Genomic DNA, 16,655 nt, shown 5'->3' with positions numbered 1-16,655 from the left:
AGTGTGAAAAGGGTCCATGGGGTCCAAAACTTTCATGCTCCAAAAAGGACAAAGGCAGCATAAAAGTAATCTATATGACTTGAGTGGTTTAATCCATGTTTTTTTAAGCGATATGATAGTTGAGAAACAAAGCAAAAAAAAAAACAAAACAAAAAAAAAAAAATCTGTCCATAGTCACTAAAACACTACTCAGCTCTCCAATGCACATTCATACAAGAGAATCTCATTCACCCATACTCACGCTTGAAGCAAGTGGGTTTGCATGTTCATGCGATAATTGGCGTGTAAGCAATACAACTGGAAGTTCGCACGTAACAAGGTTTTTTCATGAACATGTTTAGGAGAGCTGGGCAGAAGTGAAGCGTTTTGGTGAATAAGATTATCTTGAATAACTTATAACGTAATATTAACTTGACCACATTAAATGCCAGGTGTAACTGCAACCAAGATGCATTATAATTGGATCACTGAAACCACAATTGGAGGTGTTCAGAGACAGATTCTGACCACATTTAAAGGTGTAAATACATATGCACGTTCATTATCCGGATACAACTACAAAATTACCCAATGAGGTTGCATTACAGTCATCCGTTCGTAAAGCTCTGTAATGCAGGTTCTTGGCTTTTTCAATTTTTTCAGCCATCATTATGTGAAGAACACAATTAAGCACTACAGTCTTACCACCTGATTTAACAATTTCCCATTAATTATTCCATTTGAATACACTTATTTTGAGTGCACACATTTTCTAATCACTTAGCATCCTTTGTTGTGGAAATGTTTCTAGAGATAGATACCTTATTATTTAGCTGTCAAAGTGATGGATAGCATTTGAATTACCCAATGTTTTTAAAATTCTCTAAACAACATAATTACTGCAACCTCTTATGTAATATGCAAGTAGCCTTTTATCATTTTGCGCAGGTGTGATCTTTTCTCTGTGTCAATTTTTTTTAAAGTACGGTAAATGTCCACGTGACCAGCATGCCCCAAACACCCCCAAATTCTTTTAAATTCCACTGTAGCAAAGAAAGTACTTCACCTTTAACCATACCAGATACCTTCACCCAAAAAAGAAAAAGGACAGTTCACCTAAAATGTTCACCATCATGTTGTTTTAGATCCATATAATCCGTACTACTCTTCAAATGGGCACAAAAGAAAATGTTAGGCAGCATGTTACTGACTGGACTAACAACCTCAAGCACCATTCACTTGCTTGTGTGGAAACAAGATTAGGGTGAGTATATGACAGAATTTAATTTTTTTAAGTGAACTAACCCTTTAATATTCCCACCACACAGTCACATGATAGCACAAATAAATTTTCAGTTGCAGATCAATCTCAAATGAGGGTGGCTTTTACTTTTGAAAAACAAGGCACACAAAGTACACTCAATAAGATCATTTATGTTATTTTTACAATTTGCATGTATAACAAAAAAAAAAAAGAAAGAAAGATTAGTAAGATGTACAGTATTCTGCTGTGCACACCACTACATCCATTATTTCTGTTGTCCAATGGGAGTTCCTGAGGCAGGACTGCTCATTGGTTGCTGCAGCACAGGGGGAGTGGTCAGGAACTGGGAGGAACTGTCCTGAGTCCAGGGTAAGAAGAGGAATGCTCAGCCTTGCGTGTGTGAATGTGTTGTGAATGAAGGTAAAGGAGGACGAAAGAGAAGCTCAGTTGCTGTAGATCTGTCCCTCAGGCGGCTGAGGCAGCTTCATGTTCTCTTTGCACATCATGAGTCGTCGCAGCTCCTGCAGGACCACACGGATGCTGTAGGAATTCTGCCACTTGGCCAGTGAGGATACAGCTCGTATGTCAACCTGAGTCAACAAAGGACAATTACAGAATTCATTATTAGGGATGTGTGAGACTAGTCGACTAAACGGTTCTGATGCTGCTAGTCGACACTGGAATTACTAGTCGGTTAATATTTTTCCCCATTAAACTGTTCAACATTTTTACACATTTACGTTTGGCTTTATATTTTACAGAGGCTGCGCTTAAATTACTGTCATATTAATGCTACACATTTTAAATATTAAAAATAATATAAATATAATATAAATAGTCCTCTTGCAAGACAAGCAAACTCAGCAAAGTAAAGCTATGAAATTCACTTCGGTGGTGGTGGTGCGGGAAGCAGATTTTTGAAACGTTGGCTTGAAAGTCGGATGTTTTCATATTCGAGTCTTCCTTAAATCTGTTCGTGCTTTTAAGTTATTTTCCCGCTGAGCGGGCTTTTTCAAGCACAGGATAGCTGCCTCAGTTGAGTCAAGTCCCGTCAAAAAAAAAGTTAAAAAAGTATGCTTTTAAGTAGCCCAGAAAATGACTGTTTTAGGCAAGGAATGGAATTTTTTAATCTGCTGATTAAATCTATTTTCAACGAGGTGCCGACTTAACGCGTTCAACGATCTTTTATTCTGTGTGCACGTCCTGTTTAGAATATATTAGGTATATTGTAGGCTACATCACAGGCCTATTTTTTCTATAGTTTTTTTTTTTTGTTTGTTTGTTTTTTACATCGTAACTGTTATTGGTTAACGTTCTTTACAGAACAGCTGTCATTTTAGATCAATGGCTAATGCACGACTGCACATCGTTTCAGCACATTTCTCTCTCGTAGATTTGGCTTAGCCTATTTGTTAATTATTTTCAACATTGTCCTGAATGTTTAATATGTTAAGTAACTTTTACTTGGTGAATTCCGTACAGAACAGGCTATTAGGGTTGAGCTATTGGTCCTGCACTATTCATTCAATTGTTTTCAGTAAATAAACCTGTATTTGCTAAAGATGAATGCATGTCATGTTCTATATTTAATGTACAATGATTATAATGCATGGTGAGTATGTCGCAGATAATTGCCCCTTTTCAGCGGAATTTAGCGTCGGATTTGGAATAGATTAAGTATTTTAAATGGGTCGCATAAACTATTTTTTGACTTTTTTCTCCACAATTTGGCATGCCCAATTCCCAATGTGCTCTAAGTCCTCGTGGTGGCGTCCCATCTGGCACAAACAATCATCCATGTGATTATCTAATTAGCCAATCAAATCATAATCATGGAGATACGGGTCAGGAGCTTCAGTTAATGTTCACATCAACCATTAGAATGGGGGAAAAAAATTTGATCTCAGTGATTTGGACCATGGCATGATTGTTGGTGCCAGATGGGCCGGTTTGAGTATTTCTGTAACTGCTGATCTCCTGGGATTGTCATGCACAACAGTCTCTAGAATTTACTCCGAATGTTAGGCAGGTGGTTTAAATGTTGTGGCTGATCGGTGTATATATAGTTAAAGTCAGAAGTTTACATTCACTTTAGCGAAATACATTTAAAATCAGTTTTTCACAATTCCTGACATTCAATCGTAGAGAACATTCCCTGTCTTAGGTCAGTTAGGATCACTACTTTATTTTAAGAATGTGAAATGTCAGAATAATAGTAGAGAGAATGATTTCAGCTTTTACATTCAACATAAAGACATACACAGACAGCTTTGTGCGTCTCTCCCTCGAACTGCGGTTCCGGCTACACCTTATCCCTCTCCCGGCTGATTGCAATCATTCTCCCCCAGCCGTCCCTCATTGCTTGGCCATGCCCCCCCGCTCACCACATACCGCCATCACCAGACTCAGGCCAGGGAGCCATCCGGTCTGACTTACTCCCCCCAATTTCTGGAGGAGTAATATTGCCCTTTCGGCCCGTCCTGCTGCCGGATGGTTTTCCCTACCTCCTGGGAACAGGACGAGGGGGAGGTGATGGGACAGAGAGAACGAGATAGAGCAAGAAGGGGAGGGAGAACAGAGAGAGAGGGGGAGAGAGAGATGGGCTTGTCGGCCCCAGACACACTGTCGACTGGTCCTCAGCTGCACTACCTCCTAGCGGACGGCAGCGGGCTCCTCCGCCCCCTGACGTATGGCAGGGTGGAGTCCTCAGTGGTGAGGACTCCACAACACTGTATCCTTCCTCCTTCCTTTGGGTTTTGGCACCAATGTAATGGATTTTAAGGAATGCATGGGAAAGAGGACGCTGGGACTGGCTTGACAATCCACGTCACATTTATTGACAACACTTTTCAGTGTGACATACACAATAACGTTCAAAAACACTGCTTTTCAGCATCACCAAAATAGTCGCACACACAGCTTTGTTGCGTCTCTCTCTCTCCCTGCCTGCCGCTGTCTCCTCTCCTCTCCTTAAATACTCCCACCGCCCCTCACTGGAAAGAGACCAGTGTGGCGCAAAGGTGGAACTTGTTTACCACTTATTTTCCCCGCCTTACTCTGCCCAGATGCCGCTAGGCCCAGCCCTGCTCGCCACAGTAATATTCACTTTAGTAATATTATTAATAATAATAATAATAATAATAGAGTAATAAACAATAATCACAAGAAAGAGTGCTGTTGTACTGAATAAAAATGTGTAAAAAAAAATATATATACAATGGTATGTTGAAAAGTAATTGATTTTTTTTTTCTTTTTTTTTTAAGTTTTAAGAATTAATTTCATTATACATCATTTTGATGATGATGAAATTAAACAACTTTAAAACATGGATTTCTGAAAAAAGAAAAAGGAAAACAGTTTTTGGGAAAAATAAAAACAGATTTCAATAGGGCCTGGCTTAAAATCACTTAAGCAATGCATGATTAATTGAGAAAAACTTGAAGGAAACATGAATTTCTTTTAATTATTTACATTGAAATTAACTTTAAATAGGCAAAAGGAGTGTTCAATAGCACATTACCATATTAGCATATTTTTGCTGTGGTATCGAAATTTCACTGGTATCGGTACCAGCTACTAAAATTCTGGTATTGTGACAACACTATATAGAATAGTTTTTAAATTCTGTGAACCTTCTTGATTTGAACATGGGCTTTATCTGTCTGCATGACATATTTAATTTGTAATTATTGATACAATAAATGTTAACATTTCATGATATGCAAATCTATAAAGCATATATGATGGTTTACATAATCAGTTTGTATGTGTGGGTTCGCAAGTCATTACATGGCATCAGACATTACGCTATCCTTTATTTACATCGGATCTATAATGCATGTAACACTGGCTTGCTGGCTGGCCTGGGGGGGGGGCCCTGGGCCAGTCTGCTGGTGCTGTGGGGAACCTGGACATTTTCAGGACCAATGCCAGGTGATGGAGGTGGGGGCATTGGTTCGGGTACCTGATGTGCCACAGGCTACCCCCGATCGAGCAGGGACATACAGGATACCAGTGAGTATTCAAGGGGGTACATACCAAGCCTTGGTGGATTCAGGGTGTAATCAAACCTCTATACACCAATGCTTGGTTCAAGACGAGGCGTTGGATGCATTACGGAGCGTGAGGTGTGTACATGGGGATGTGCATGAATAACCTTTAGTGGCAGTCACAATTCAGTTTTGGGGACAAAAGCGTAGTGTTGAGGCTGCGGGTTAGTACCCGCCTCAACCATCCACTAATATTGGGTACCACTTGGCCTGCATTCCAAACATTATTGAAAGGAATGTGTGTGGATGGGCCCTGCAACAGAGTAATACGGTGTGGGGTGTGCAGCTCGCTGACTGGGGAGGCGGTGCTGGGGCAGTCCTCGTCTGGTCCTTGTCAGGATGACGCAAGAGAGGGGGGCTCATCTCTCCAGCCCTTTAGAGGGAATCCCCTAGGGGATTTCCCTCTGGAGCAGACGCAGGACGAAATCCTGAAGCACGCTTTTGACCAAGTGAGTAATCGATGGGCAACAACTTCAGCCGACGGTTGCTCGTAACCACATTTGTCAATTATAAAAGACCGGTTGTATTGGGTGACACAGGACACTCAGACAAAAGAAGATACAACCCATTTGTTAGTACCAAAGAGCTGGAAATGTTATTCCAGGTGGCTCATCATAATCCAGTGGCAGGCCACTTAGGGCAAGCGAAAACAAACCATCTCATGGCCCATTTCTATTGGCCAGGCATTTGCAGAGATGTTTGTAGGTGGTGTGCAACATGCCATGAATATCAACTGGTGAATCCACTGGCCAATGCAAAAGCTCCATTGTGCCCTCTACCGATGATTGGGGTTCCCTTTGAAAGAATTGGTATGGACCTCATCAGGCCATTAGAACAGTCAGCATGTGGACATCGCTTTGCATTAGTCCTGGTGGATTACGCAACACAATATCCCAAAGCAGTGCCTCTCCGCAACATCTCAGCATGGTGTGTTGCAGAGGCACTCTTCAAAATTGTCTCCCGAGTAGGGATCCCGAAAGAGATCCTCAATGACCAAGGCACTACTTTCATGTCTCGCACTCTATGCAAACTTTATGAATTACTGAGGATTAAATTGATTCGGACCAGTGTGTACCATCCTCAGACAGACGGACTGGTTGGATGATTTAAAAAAAAAAAAAAGTAATCCCCTTTTCTCCCAATTTGGAATGCCCAATTCCCACTACTTATTAGGTCCTCATGGTGGCACGGTTACTCACCTCAATCCGGGTGGTGGAGGACAAGTGTCAGTTGCCTCGGATTCTGAGACCGGCAATCAACGCATCTTATCACGTGGCTCATTGTGCATGACACCGCGGAGACTCCGCATGTGGAGGCTCATGATACACTCTGCAATCCATGCACAACTTACCATGCGCCACATTGAGAGCGAGAACTACTAATCGTGACCACGAGGAGGTTACCCCATGTGACTCTACCCTCCTTAGCAACTGGGCCAATTTGGTCGCTTAGGAGACCTGGCTGGAGTCACTCAGCACAACCTGGATTCGAACTCGTGACTCCAGGGGTGGTAGTCAGCGTCAATACTCACTGAGCTACCCAGGCCCTGGTTGAATGATTTAATAAAAAACACTTAAGAACATGATTTGTAAGTTTGTTCACGATGATGCTCGGAATTGGAATAAGTGGCTTGAGCCCCTATTATTTGCAGTTCGAGAGGTCCCACAAGCCCCCACGGGATTTGCCCCATTTGAATGACTGTATTCACGTGTTGGACGTCCTAAAGGAAAATTGGGAGGTGGGACCTTCACAGACTAAAAAGAATTCAGCACATTCTTGACCTGAGAGCAAATCTCAACACACTAGGACGATTATCACAGGCGCATTTGCTACAGGCTCAAGAACGGCAGTCCCAACTGTACGATAGGGGTACTCGGCTACAGGTGTTCGCACTGGAAGATAAAGTACATGTATTGCTACCCACATCGAGCTTCAAATTACTCACCATGTGGCAATGGCCCTTTGTGGTCACACGGCAAGTTGGGGACGTCGACTATGAGATACAATGAACAGATAGAGGCAGAGCAGGACAGGTGCACCACATCAATCTACTAAAATATTGGCAAGAGGAGATACCCGTGGCTTTGGCGATGGGTGATTTCGGAGAGGGAGGAGCTTGGACCAGAGGTGAATTTAAAACCCCAAAATCAAGTCAACCCGGTCCCTTGTGGAGGCCACCTCTTACCATCCCAAATCACGGAGGTGGCCAAATTGCAAAAGGAATTTTCTGACGTGTTTTCGCCTCTGCCTGAATCTCATAGAACACCACACTGAGATGACCCCAGGGGAAGTGGTACGCACATGCCCCTACCGGTTACCCTAGCACAAGAAACAAGTGGTATGGGACGAACTTAAGGCCATGCTCGATATGGGAGTAATAGAGGAATCCAACAGTGACTGGTCCAGCCCAGTGGTTCAAGTACCCAAGGCTGATGGGTCAGTTCGGTTCTATGTGGATTTTCGAAAAGTCAATGTGGTTTCTAAATTTGACGCGTATCCGATGCCTCGTATTGACGAGCTGCTAGACTGGTTAGGCACGGCTCGCTTTTATTCAACACTAGAATGACAAAGGGTATCTGGGCTTCCACTTGGGACATGGGCAAGTGCGTCCCCAAATTGATAAGACCGCAGCAATTGCGACTTGCCTAAGGAGTTACACCTGTGGGCAATTTTACTAACAGCTGTTCTGTGTTGCAGTGAGAGGCAACAGAGAGATAAAGGGGAGATGAGAGCCACACAGGACAGGAGAGTGACACGTGCCGTTCTGTGTGTTTTTGTGAGAACTGAAAAACGTAAGAATACTGAATAAATCACCTGTACATGAAAACTTCATCTGGCTCGCCAATTCCTCATAAAGTGATAAACCAGGAACATGTTACAGTAACCAAATATTCAATTTCAAGATCCATTGTGACCGTTAAGTAAAGAATCATAATAAAATCGAAGGCAAATATTTATACACCTAACATACAGTATAGTCATCTTTAAATCAAGTTAAAACTTGACATGGAAAAGAATAGGCCTAAAAAATAAAGCAATTAGGAATGAGGCTAAGCTATACTGTAAATATAGTCATGCCAAAAAGCCTTGTTATATATGACATGCAGCAGAGTACTATATTCACAACGTAGTCACAACTATTTTGCTCAAAATGTTAATTGAGTTTATCATTATCAATTCTAAAAATAAAGTCATGTTTTGCCCATGCTTTACTGCCACTAGAAAGAGAAACTCTGTAGGGTTCTCACACTTGAGTCTTCTTTAAAAGATTTTTTTTTACATTATTATTAATTTTATTGCAATGTACAATAGTAAAATATTTCTGTAATAATTTAGCATGCCGCATTGCTACACAGCCTCAAGCCTTTATTTTGGCAGAAAACTGAATGAAGACTATGTGTTGTTTTTGTGTGTTGCTGAGTTGACAACAGTTTTGTGCTCCTTCCAAACATTGGTGAAATGCTCTCATCTCCTCTGTCCTTTAGTTACTTTAGACTGAGACTATTTAGCAGAGATGGGCCACTTCTATCAAAATGAATGGGACAAATTGGAATGCCCAACGGTCAACAGATGCAGAAAAAGTAGTCCTGCCTTACAGGTAAAAGCAAATCACCTTTTAGATACAGACATCATCTGTCAATCGACTCGAGAACACGCATGCGCATTAGCTATACACTTTTTTTTAGCGTAATCTGAAGTAGTACAATTTATGATACAGCTGTTGTCAGACTTTACTGCTGATTTGAAATGTGTTCTTTGATCGTAATCATGACCAAACATTTGAGATGTCTTTCCCCATTCAAGTAGATAGGAGCTGCACTTGTATGCTTCTTGTTTACTAGCTGCCCAGCCTGCCAGACAGTGTTCCAAAGATGGCCGCTGAGTGGACTGACTTGCTAAATGCTTTAGATTGTTTTGGTTACCATTCACTTGCATCGAAACATCATATCTCAATTATCAATGTTTCATAGCGTTTCCTGTACCTGTTGAACAGTCTTGTACATACATTTTTATTTTTTTATTAAGTTTAATGTTAAGGCCAAAATTACTTGACTGATATATTATAATAAATTAAACACTGATAATTTGGATTGTCATGCATAAACTACACGTTTCACGTCATGTCAGAAGATTTTAGTAGAGTTCAAGTGAGGATTTTTACTTGACCATTCAGTTGTAGGTTTATTATTTGGTATCACCCCGGCTGTACTTACCACACCATTTGAGTTATGCACTCCATTCAAGTTGATCTTCGTCACAAATCGAACAAAAGGAGGTGTTTCTGGGTATCTTGGTCCACATTCCACTCTAAGACTGTACATCCTGTTCTCATAGATGGTCTGCATGAATAAAACAAGGATAACATCAATCCTTAACTGATGACTGATCACATCAGTGATTAAAAACTAAGATTCACATGGAGAAAGTCATTATCAGTTTGTAAAATGCTATTGTAATTGCGAAGTAATAAACCCAGAGCATTAGGGCTGAAACGATTAGTTGTCATTATCGACAATGTCGACAATAAAAAATGTAGTGAACATGCATAGGAGGGCTGTGTGAAAGTAGATTTATAGTAAAATAAGGACTTAAATATTGATCTGTTTCTTAACCATACCTATCAAATCGCTTCTGAAGATATGGATTTAACTACTGGAGTCATATGGATTACTGTTATGCTGTCTTTATGTGCTTTTTGGAACTTCAACATTCACCAGCATTGCATGGACCAACAGAGCTGAAATATTCTAAGAATCTTTGTTTGTGTTCAGCAGAAGACAGTCAGTCATACACATCTGGAATGGCATGAGGGTCAGTAAATGAGAGAATTTTCATTTTTGGATGAACTTTCCCTTTATTAAAAATTGTCAAGTATTTATAGGTATTTTTAAAAGATCATTGATCATGTAATCTTTTCTTTATTTTGAGTTTATTTTTAAGCATGTTTAATACAACCTCTTAACTTGAGGCACAAGCTGAATTGCTTAAGAGCTGTTGATTAATTGTTGCAATATTTGCCCCAATAGCTGATTAATCGTTCTAACAGGGCTGCAACAAACTATTATTTTGATAATCGATTAATCTAACGATTATTAGAACAATTATTCGGGCGATTATTGCAGTGATTAATAATTAGCTCTTAATCGACTATTCAGCTTGTGCCTTGACTTAAAATGTTGTATTAAATGTGCTTACTAACAAGAAAGAGGATAAAATCATGTTTTAAAAATACCTCTAAATGACATTCACTGAAATAAAAATAAATAAAAAAAAGAGTTTAATTCAATAAAAACATAAGATATTAAAAATTGCTTTCAGAGAATGAATCTTGAATTTGTGTATTTTGAACATAAGTGTATTATTTATCTTGTTTATACTTCTGTCAGTGCAGAAAAGTCAAAATATACTTCTATTCAAGATATATTCTCTGAAATCATATCTTATGTTATGTAATATGTTGCTTCATAAGTAAATGTTTTAAGGAATTTTAGATATTTTAAAATTATATTCAACATTCTCAGATAACAATTTTTCCTTCTGCAGTATAACTCCTAAAGTAAACGTACACTGTTTTAAAGGAGTTTTAGATATTTATATTGGAAAACAAGCCAAAACCATTTTTGTTGCAGTGTATAATGGGGCGAAGACTACCCTCTCTCACTTTTTTGTTCACATCGATCATTCTTTGACTCACAATAAACAAAACCTCTCTTATTAATAAAGATGCGTATTGTCGATTTTCTTTACGATAAGATACACACCGTGACGTATATGATTCAGTACGTCGCGAGCCATCACGTTTTCATCTAGCTGCATCAAGCGTGCACATGAGGGACAAGCGTCCCCGCGTCAAAGTGTGCATCAGCCTGGATGCAGTTTCAATCTCTCCCCTTTAGGTCGGGTCACTCACGCGACTCATAGAAGCGACGCTGACCACACAGAGAAATGCCAGTTTCAGAATTTGCACTTATTTACATGCCCTGCTTCCTTATTATTTGAATTTTAATAAAGGATGCATTAAAGATATAACGCAGACACACCGAGGTGTTTCCTTTAAAAACGCTCTGACATGCAAGTTTTGCCTAAGGGTAACGGCAGCTCCGGCTCTGCTATATTTCATATTTTGTATTTTTTGTACAATTTCCAAATACTTTGCGATCAACATCACCTAAAGCTGTTTGGAAAGCCTGGACTGTGAGCTGTTTTCTTCTCAATCAGGCACAAGCTGCTGTTGGTGCTCCTATTGCGTGCCCTAATTCTCATGTTAAGTTAAATGAGATCAAACAACAATTTTTCAACGAAAATTTGTCGATTTCTTTTTTAAAAAAATTGTATTGGCCGACGTTGTCGATAACGGCAACAAATTTTTAAACATCAAGATGGCGCCATGGATGACCACCTCGGTGTGGAGCGCTCCAATTCTTTTATTGTTTTTGTTTGTTTGCCGTCCTGTGTTTACAGGAGAACTGCCCAAATACAAACAGCACATTACATGCCCAACCAGAGATAGAAATATACTGGATCATTGCTACACAACAATAAAGGATGCATATCGCTCTGTCCCTAGAGCAGATTTGGGACTTTCTGATCACTGTCTGGTTCATCATATTCCAACCTACAGACATAAATTAAATCTGCTAAGACTGTAATAAAGACTGTAAAGCGATGAACCAATGAAGTATAGCTGAAACTACAAGCCTGCTTTGAGTGCACTGATTGGAGTGTTTTTGAGGCTACAGACACCAATCTGGACGAGCTCACAGATACTTTTACATTATATACCAGTTTCTGTGAGGATATATACATTCCTACTAGGACTTATTTAATGTTCAACAATGACAAACCATGGTTTACAGCAGAACTCAGGCAGCTTCGTCAGTCCAAAGAGGATGCTTACCGAGGTGGGAATAAAGTCATGTACAATCAGGCCAGGAACACACTGAATAAGGAAATCAGAGTGGCTAAAAGAAGATACTCTGAGAAGATGAGAAACAAGTTTTTAGCTAACGACCCTGCATCAGTGTGGAGCGGCCTGAAAGACATTACTTCCAGGGTTGGGGAGTTACGAAATACATGTAACGGGATTATGTATTTAAAATACAAAATATAAGTATTCCACTACAGTTACAGTTTAAATAATTGGTATTTAGAATACAGTTACATTCAAAAAGTATTTTGATTACTCAAGAGATTACTTTGCATTTTGTCATTTGTTTCATTTAATATTTAGTTCTTTCAGATGGAAAAATGTACACATATAAATGATGCGATCCAAAGTGCATTTGTACAGCGGTGAAACACTTTCTTATGAAGTGTTACATTCATACGATCAGACAGATAAGTTTGAAGTAAGTTTGGAGCACAATAAATAGAAATAAACCTCGTGTAAATTGTCAGCTTTACACTAAGCTAAAATGCTATTTCTAGCCATTTTACATGCACTTTACCAGGCACGATCATATTTATCAAGAAAATTCACATTGGATCATAATTTCTTTTTTCTAGTAAGACCTTTGATATTAGTGCAAAAATCTTATTCTTGATAATAATTTTGTATTATTGTTTTCCTGTAAAAATATCTAAAAATCCTTAAAACAAGATCAATTTGATTTATCTTGTTTTAGAAACAACACTGCATAAGATATTTAGATTTTTCAGAGAATGTATTTTAATGTGTATTTTGTCTTACTGTACTGGCAGAGTTTTTATAGTAAAAACAAGTGAAAAAATCTACCAGTGCTGAAGAAGTAATCCAAAGTATTTCGAATACGTTACTGACCTTGAGTAATCTAACGGAATACGTTACAAATTACATTTTACAGCATGTATTCTGTCATCTGTAGTGGAATACATTTCAAAAGTAACCCTCCCAAACCTGCTTACTTCAAGAAACCTTCCCCCAACACTGTAGGGAATCAACAACTGGTTGACGACTTGAATGTGTTTTACTGTAGATCTGAAAAGCCCAGTCTCACACCACACACCCGTTCTGACCTTCACTTCACACAAACACCAACACCTCCTGCAACCCCCCCACCTCCTGCTACTCAACCTGCACTTAAGATCTGTGAAGAGGTGTGCCGTGTCTTCCGAAAACAAATACAAGGAAAGCACAGGGCCCAGATGCTGTTTCACCCACGTGTCTTAGATTCTGTGCTAACCATCTGGCCCCCATCTTCACACTAATCTTCAATAGACAACTGGAGCAGTGTGAAGTCCCATGCTGCTTCAAACGCTCAATCATCATTCCTGTCCCAAAGAAACCAAAAATCACAGGACTTAACGATTACAGACCCATCACCCTGACGTCTGTGGTGATGACATCATTTCAGAGACTGGTGTTGGCCCACCTGAAGGACATCACTGGACCCTTTCTAGATTCAGTTCAGCTTTCAACACCATCATCCCAGATATTTTAAAGACTACATTACACCAACACTCTGTTCCCACATCTACCTGTCAGTTGATTACCAGCTTTCTGATGGACAGGCAGCAGCTTTTGAGACGGGAAAACTCACTTCCAGCACCTGTACTATCAGCACTGGTGCCCCCAGGGATGTGTGCTCTCCCCACTACTCTTCTCCCTCTACACCAGTGACTGCATCACCAAGGACCCCTCTGTCAAGCTCCTGAAGTTTGCAGATGACACCACTGTCATCGGCCTCATCCAAGAAGACAATGAGTCTGCATATAGAAGGGAGGTTGAACAGCTGGCTGTCTGGTGCAGTCAAAACAACCTGGAGCTGAACACGCTCAAAACGGTGGCGATGATTGTGAACTTTAGGAGGAACACCCCAACACTGTCCCCCCTCACCATTCTAAACTGCACTGTGGCAGCAGTGGAGTTATTCAGGTTCCTGGGCACTACCATTTCACAGGACCTGAAGTGGGAGACCCACATTGACTCCATTGTGAAAAAGGCCCAGCAGAGGTTGTACTTCCTTTGCCAGTTGAAGTCAACCTGCCACCGGCGCTGCTGATACAGGTCTACTCAGCAGTCAATGAGTCTGTCCTCTGCACTTCAATATCTGTCTGGTTGACTACCACCCCTGGAGTCGCAATTTCGAATCCAGGGTGTGCTGAGTGACTCCAGCCAGGTCTCCTAAGCAACCAAATTGGCCCGGTTGCTAGGGATGGTAGAGTTACATGGGGTAACCTCCTCGTGGTCACGATTAGTGGTTCTCGCTCTCAATGGGGCGCGTGGCAAGTTGTGCATAGATCACGGAGAATAGCATGAGCCTCCACGTGTGGAGTCTCCACTGTGTCATGCACAACGAGCCATGCGATAAGATGCGCAGATTGACGGTCACAGGAGGCGGCAACTGAGACTTTCCTCTGCCACCTGGATTGAGGTGAGTAACCGCGCCACCTACTAAGGACCTATTAAGTAGTGGGAATTGGGCATTCCAAATTGGGGGAAAAAAGGGGATATAAAAAAAAAAAAAAGTTTGGTTCAGCTACGAAATCGGATATCAAAAGACTACAAAAGGACATTTCAGACTGCTAAGAGGATTATTGGTTGCCCCCTGCCCTCCCTTCAAGAACTGTACATTTCCAGAGTGAGGAAAAAGGCTGGACCTAACTCACCCTGCCCACTACCTTTTTGAACTGTTGCCTTCTGGCCGACGCTTCAGAACTCTGAGCACCAGAACCGTCAGGCACAGGAAAAAAAAAAATTCCCCTCAGGCTATCCATCTCATGAACAGTTAAAACTGCCCCAATGAGCAATAATTATGTGCAATTCACAGTTTAGTCTTTTTATATTTATCCAACACATCCTACCTCTTCTGCCATTACATTCCCTTGCACTGTATATAACAGATTTGTATTTATATTTGCACTACGTATGTGTATGTACAGCCATTTATTATCACATAGTTGTTTGGCTCCTTTTTAAATCATAATGTTAACAGAAATCACCCAAATGGTCCTGATCAAAAGTTTACATACCCTTGAATGTTTGGCCTTGTTACAGACACACATGGTGACACACACACAGGTTTAAATGGCAATTAAAGTTTAATTTCCCACACCTGTGGCTTTTTAAATTGCAATTAGTGTCTGTGTATAAATAGTCAATGAGTTTGTTATCTCTCACGTGGATGCACTGTGCAGGCTAGATACTGAGCCATGGGGAGCAGAAAAAAACTGTCAAAAGACCTGCACAACAAGGTAATGGAACTTTATAAAGATGGAAAAGGATATAAAAAGATATCCAAAACCTTGAAAATGGCAGTCAGTACCGTTCAATCACTTATTATGAAGTGGAAAATTCGGGGATCTCTTGATACCAAGCCAAGGTCAGGTAGACCAAGAAAGATTTCAGCCACAACTGCCAGAAGAATTGTTCGGGATACAAAGAAAAACCCACAGGTAACCTCAGGAGAAATACAGGCTGCTCTGGAAAAAGACAATGTGGTTGTTTCAACTGTATATACTGTATGTGTGTATATGTGTGTGTGTGTGTGTTAAGGATGTGCGCTACGACTAATTTGACAGTTGTTTAAACGGAAGTTTTGTAACCGACTAGTCTAAAGAGAAACCAACCTTCAGAAAAGTAAAAAAATAAAATAAAATTATGCGACCCATTTAAAATACTTAAATCTATTCCAAATCCGATGCTAAATTCCACTGAAAAGGGCCATTTATCTGCGACGTGCTCGCCTTGAATTATGATCATTGTACATTAAATATAGAACATGACACGCATTCACTGAATCAACATTAGCAAATATTTAACAGACATATTTATTGGAAACAATTGAATGAATAGTGCAGGATTAATGGAACAACCCTTAAGCCTGTTCTAAATGGAAATCACCAAGTAAAAGTTACTTAACATATTTAAACAGTCAAGACTTTGTTGAAAACAATTAACAAGTAGACTAAGCCAAATCTATGAGAGAGAAAAGAAAATGCGCTGAAAATTCACGCGTATTTCACATCGTGCAGTCGTGCATTAACCATTGATCTAATATGACAGCTGTTCAGTAAAGAAAGTTAACCAATAACAGTTACGATGTAAAAAAAAAATAAAAAGTAGCTATAGGATAGAAAAAAATAGGCCTGTGATGTAGCCAACAATAAACCTAATGTATTCTAAACATGACGTGCACACAGAATCAAAGATAGTTTAACATGTTAAGCAGTCGGCACCTCGTTGAAAACAGCCTTCTTAATCAGCAGATTAAAAAAATGCATACCTAGTCTAAAACAGTTATTTTCTAGGCTACTTACTCAAAAACATAAATTTTTTGATGAGTAAAATTAACCCTTCGACATGGTCCGGTGAAAGACGGGGATTTGACTCACCTGAGGCGTCTATCGTGCACTTGTAAAAGCCCGCTCAGCAGAAAAATAA

At 40.1% G+C, this 16,655-nt stretch overlaps 1 protein-coding gene across 1 annotated transcript in view; it reads right to left on the bottom strand.

Annotated features, from left to right (window-relative positions):
- Positions 1-1,348: 1,348 nt before the first annotated feature.
- ube2v1 (ubiquitin-conjugating enzyme E2 variant 1) overlaps positions 1,349-16,655 on the bottom strand; it is a 29,735-nt gene continuing 14,428 nt past the window's right edge. Inside the window, exons 3-4 of the mRNA XM_051676693.1 lie at positions 9,508-9,633; positions 1,349-1,833 (exon numbers count right to left, since the gene is read on the bottom strand). Of these exons, the coding sequence (XP_051532653.1) occupies positions 1,687-1,833; positions 9,508-9,633 (273 nt within the window). The 3' untranslated portion in view covers positions 1,349-1,686. The remainder of the gene's footprint in view (positions 1,834-9,507; positions 9,634-16,655) is intronic.

Source organism: Myxocyprinus asiaticus, chromosome 37 (genome assembly GCF_019703515.2).
Source record: "Myxocyprinus asiaticus isolate MX2 ecotype Aquarium Trade chromosome 37, UBuf_Myxa_2, whole genome shotgun sequence".
Classification (NCBI taxonomy): domain Eukaryota; kingdom Metazoa; phylum Chordata; class Actinopteri; order Cypriniformes; family Catostomidae; genus Myxocyprinus; species Myxocyprinus asiaticus.
The sequence above is the reverse complement of the archived record's forward strand: the minus strand, read 5'-3'. Positions and strand labels throughout refer to the sequence as shown.